This window comes from Octopus bimaculoides, chromosome 21, assembly GCF_001194135.2.
Source record: "Octopus bimaculoides isolate UCB-OBI-ISO-001 chromosome 21, ASM119413v2, whole genome shotgun sequence".
NCBI classification, from domain to species: domain Eukaryota; kingdom Metazoa; phylum Mollusca; class Cephalopoda; order Octopoda; family Octopodidae; genus Octopus; species Octopus bimaculoides.
In genome coordinates, this window is record NC_069001.1 from 38,642,222 (window position 1) to 38,647,870 (window position 5,649).

Genomic DNA, 5,649 nt, shown 5'->3' on the forward strand with positions numbered 1-5,649 from the left:
ATATATATATATATATATATACATATATATATATGTTGTGTGTATGGGTTGTGAACTTTATATATATACACACACACACACACACACATGAATATATGGGGAGCCTGCCCGCGGTCAGTCGATCTGCTAGAAATAATATCCAAACCTTTCTCAACATCACGGTCTACTCTTTCACAAACATTTAAGGGAAAACCATAATAAATAGAGTAGTCCTTGCTGATCCCTTAAAAGCCGTGAGGTAGGCTTGGGTCTGGACATAATGGTTACATACCCGCATTTATGTATAATATGTAACTGTCCAAGGGTAGAATACAGCCCAAGACTAAATTTGAACTAGATATCTGTTAAGTTGGAAGAGAGTTTCTGCTTTAGAATTAACACAATTGTTCTTTGTCCCTCGATCGTCAACTCGGACCGAGTAGAATTATAATTAAAAGAATTCTATCCCGACTTTTCCGGAACGTGTTAGAGGAGAAGGAGATATCTTGGACTGTTAAGTCCATCTTTTTTTTCAATACAGTGTGGCGTGACTTGAGAGGGAATTTTGACTGCTATTTTTAGCAGGTTGTACGACTACACTGGCTGGTTCAACAGAGGTGCAGTGCATGTGTGATTGACGGAATAAGATTTAATTATAGGCAATTATAATCAGTTGGGTCCTAATTATTAGGATTATTATCACAGTTAATGTCAGCAAAATAGCTGATCGGTCAGCGATTTAGGAAGGGAGGGTCATCAGAGGAGCGAACAGGAAGTGAGCAATGTCGTATTTCCCAGCAACATACACTATTTTCTGTTTGTCCCAAACACTATCCTTTGGTCTAATGGGATGGGTCGGTGACCTTCATGCCATTCCAGACATCATTAACAACTTAATTGAAACTTTGATATCGCTGTCCAGACGTCAACTGTCACATCCCGCATCGGAGAGAGAGAGGGAGAAAGAGAGACATAGAGACAGAGTCACTCAACCTGCTAGTAATAACAAGCAATATGACACCATACTGTTTTAAATAAAGAAGTCTGGTTAATATAATCGTTTTTTTTTAATAGATAGCCTACCGGATCAGGGCTGAGCTGACGTAAGACTAAACAGCTGAACCGAACACTGATGTAGGAATAAATTACAAGTCTTTAAAAGTAGGGGCCGTCTTAATCACTGGTATTTAAACAATAGTTATTGGAAATATTGAACGAGAGAGTTAATCTGGAAGAAAGGGGGCGTAAGTCAATACGAAAATATGCTTAATCCGGCAATTTACTATGTTCAGTGTCTTACATTCACAGAATAGAATTGTCAATAAAATATATACAGATATACAGTGACTCTATTAAATGAATATCAAATTGATCTTCAGAATGAAAACTAGAATATAATACACACACACACACACATATATATATATATATAATTAAGTGGAGAATACACACACAAAGAGAAAGATATACATACATCAACATACACACATATATTACAGATGTATTTATAAATACATACATATGCATATATTTCCACAAATATATAAACATATATATTATACACATACTCACAGAAGCGTAAATAGAAGAAGAAAGGGTGAAGCCCCTGAAATCGCTCGCTCACTCACCTTTGATGTTTTATTCTTTACTATACAGCTTCTGTCCAGTTTGACATTTGCTCCAATGAACTGTATCTTACAAGGCCCAATTTTGGAAGGAATGTAGCCTTCTTGGTGTTCCTGGCCGCCGTCATTGGTCAGCTGTGATAAATCCAAGTGCGTCAAAGTTTCCGCGTTGGGATTTCTCTTCAACATAGAGTCTGTGATAATGATGTGTCGGTTATCTTCCACATCTTTCTCAATCACCTCACCGTCTGCATAGAAAATATCTTCATCGTCCTCTTCACCCCACAGATCGGTGTTACCAATACCGCTGATGCCTGTCACAAGAGCTGGATGCCTCATCTTTGGTGTCGGTTCTTCGGAAGACGAAGAATTTATCGTTTTGTTAAGACCAGCTGGATAATAAGTAATTCTACCTTTGAGTTCGTCATCATCTTCCAAGCTCCTCGGTTTCACCTTCCGTAGGACCACCTGGCCAAGTTCTCCGGAATCATCGGTGTTTTTTCTCATCAGAATCGAAGGGAGCCCGCGGTTATGAAATTCAGCATTTGTATCACCAGACGGTTTTGTGTTTTCTTTACTTTCAGACACCGAGTGGTGGTCATTTTCAGCAGGAACGACTGGTGCCACTCTTTTGGAGTCTGATACTTGATTAATCTGCGACGAGGAGGAGGATGTCTCTAAAGTAGGTGAAGATGAAATATGTGATGTTAGGGGTAAACTTGGTGTTGCCTGCTTAGCAGTTGTCTTAACACTGGAACTGTCCTTATCTAAAGAACTTGAGTTATTTTCAGCAATTCCGGAATTCTTCTGTTCCAACACCGTACGTTTTGCAGCTTCGGGTTTCTTAACAGATGCTTCGTGGTTCCTTTCTTTCGGAGGTGGTGGTGGTGCAGGTTTCGTTACAACGGGGGCAGCTTTACTTTCTTTTTTATTTGGTGATATTAATATATCAGGTGAAGCAGAATTTACAGGTCTCCCAGGGGCCGCTGTGGTCTTACCCTTGGGTTTTATTGTCACCGTATCATTGTTAGCAGAATTCTCAAATAAACTTCGAAACGACGAAACTGTATTGGGTTTCGGCAATTCATCTACGTTTTTGTTTTCATCATTGGCTGCAGCGGATATGATACTAATGTGGGGTTTAGCATCATAACCAGGAGACGGAGAAACCGGATGAATGGTTGGGCTTTTCTCTGGCCCCGCAGTTTCTCGGTCTTTGTTTGTGTTCCTAATGTCACTGCCACTGTCGGTACTTCCTTGTTTCGCTAATTTCAAATCGAGCACCAGGTTTGGAGAAGTAGAGCTTTTATCCATGGTGTGGTTCAAATTTTCAACGCTCACAGCGCGGCCGTCTCGGAATTTCCGCCTTGTGTCCGTCAGACCTAAGTCCCCACCATTATGTGATTTCGGTCTACCATCCAACAGATTTTCAAAACTGGAAGATCTTTTCGGGCGCAACACAGCTACATCTTCTCTGGCACCTAATGACGAGAATTTGTCCTTTAAGCGGCTAACAAATCCGGATCCAGGATGGTACTCCATATCCGTGTCGTCTCGAAAATTTGATAAGTCCTGGCGGTTGTTGATGGTTTCGTCATTGTGGTAATCCAAGGAGCCGTTCATATCTCTTCTGTCCAGACTTCTCCTGCCGTCTTTGACAAAAAACGGATTATCGTGTACTGGTATGATGCGATCATCATCGACCAGCTTCTCTCCCGCATCACGGCTGCCATCAGAATTCGTTGTGGTGGTCGCAAACGAAATCGAAACCGGACTAGTCATCCCCGGAGATGGTAGAGAACCGTCGTTGCTATGAGGGCTGTACTTTGAGTTTGGGGATTTCACCTGAGCCCCGCCACTGTTTGTGTCATTATGGTTTAGCTTTCGCTTCTGTTTCCATGTTGAATATTGACAGGTGGAGGAAGAAGATGACTTCACATCACCACCACCAACACCACCACCAATACTAATGTCTCTACCACAGGAGGAAGATTGTTGCTCCCTTTCCTCCGCCTCGTACGCACGTTTCTTCTCCACAACGGGTTTCGGAAATTCGGGGATAGCATCCATCTTTTTCCCCTCCCCCTTTATTAATTTTTTTTTGTTTTCTTTCTCAAGACAGAACAACACACACACACACACAAAATTTCAGTGCTTCTTCTCCGGAACCAATTACTCACTCACACACACACACATCCATCCATCCACACATATATATTACAGATAGACATACTCACACACACATTCACACACACACACTCACTCACACACGCACGTACACAAACATACAGCAAAAATGAATTAAACACACACGTCCACTCGACTGTCGGAAGTGAAGAAAAACGAGATAAGGAGGGAAGGAAATTTCATAAGAACGAGGAAATAAATAAAAGTCCGAGTAAATAGTATCTCCGTGGCTGAGAGAGAGTGTATATATAGTCCGACAATGTGGTGGTGGTGGTTCAACTAAATCAAGAGAGAGGAGGTGTGTATATGTTACTACTACTGCTACGCTACTACCGCTTCCACCAGGCTCTGTCTCCAACTGATCAATTAACACCCCTCTCTGACGTCATCACTCACTCAGCCTCGATCTCAATTCAACTCAAAGGTCAAGGTCGCTCGCTTTTTTTTCTATTCTTCCGCCCAATCTTTGTTGTCTTTCTACTTCTCCCCCTCCTCTCTCTCTCTCTCTCTCTCTCTTTCTACGTCTCTCTCTCTCTCTCTATATATATATTTATCTCTTTCACTCTCTCTCTTTCTTTCTTTCCTTCTTTCTATTTCTCTATCTTGTCTCATCTCTCTTTTTCTCAACATTTTTTTCTTTATCTCTCACTTTTTATATCTTTTTCTTCTTTACCTCTATTTATCTATCAATATATTTATATCTATCTATCTATCTGTCTATCTGTCTATCTATCTATCTATCTATCTATCTTTACATGTGTATATGTATATATATGTATGTATACCTCATCTGTATACATACAGACATGTACATATGTTTATGTGTGTTTATATACGTGTGTGTGTGTGTGTGTTGTCCCTCTAACATACACACATATATATACCTACCTTGAGATATATTTCCACTGAGTCTTGGTTTTTCTGTCTCTATCCTCTGTGTATATATAATCATCAACGTCATTGTCGTCATCATCATCATCATCATCCACTTTCCATCGATCTGCACCAACAAGGACTGAAGTGCTCAACCCAGTCTCATTCAGGTCTCATTGCCTTCTTCGACTGCATGAGCCATGTGTCACCCACATGGCTCATTTCTCATTTAGTTTCTACAGCTGGATTCCTTAATACCGGTACTAGAGGGTTTACTGTGAATTTTGCAAGTAGAAAAAGGGATCCTCACCACTGCCCCCTGTGTTGTTGCAGATTGTTTGAGACAAGGTGACCCATAAAGGGGGGCAGAAGAGAGAGTGGATGTCATGGATGAATGAGAGGAACGAGAAAGGAAAAGTGGAAGAGACAGAGCCAGAAGGAGTAATGGAGGAGAGACAGTGACAGTTTAATGGGAGAGGCAGAGGGTAATGGAAGAGAGACTCTAATAGCAGGTACATGACTGGGGATAAGGAAGAGAGAGAGAGAGAGAGGTGGATGTCAGAGGTTGGAGTGGTGACTAGCAACAGCAGAGGGTAAAAAGGGAGTTGTATCATGAGGAGTGAGCCCTCATGAACCCATACCTGCATGCTAAACTCATTGCTGCACTCATTACTGACTCTCCCTTACCTGACTACATTATTGTATATGGCTTGTACAGTCCCCACAAGCCATTATTTTGCCATAAGGAATTCTTATTTATTCTCATTGTCTTGTATTAATCCGGCATTAATCTTGTAGCTATGAGATTTTGAAGAGGTAACTGTTGCTTTTTAGAATGACATTGTAGGGTTAGTGTAAGAGGCCAGAACTGGCCAGTTTAGTAATAAGACAGGTAGGATATCTTGGCCAGTTTAAATGCTAAAGGTTGATATATTATATATATAATATATATATATATATATATATATATATATATATATATATA

General features: G+C 40.6%; 1 protein-coding gene across 2 annotated transcripts in view; it reads right to left on the minus strand.

Annotated features, from left to right (window-relative positions):
• The window catches only part of LOC106867640 (uncharacterized), a 106,793-nt gene extending 102,618 nt beyond the window's left edge, over window positions 1-4,175 (minus strand). For both annotated transcript variants that reach the window (XM_014912567.2, XM_014912569.2), the window contains exon 1: window positions 1,608-4,175. In XM_014912567.2, the coding sequence (XP_014768053.1) occupies window positions 1,608-3,674 (2,067 nt within the window). In that variant the 5' untranslated portion in view covers window positions 3,675-4,175. The remainder of the gene's footprint in view (window positions 1-1,607) is intronic.
• Window positions 4,176-5,649: the final 1,474 nt, after the last annotated feature.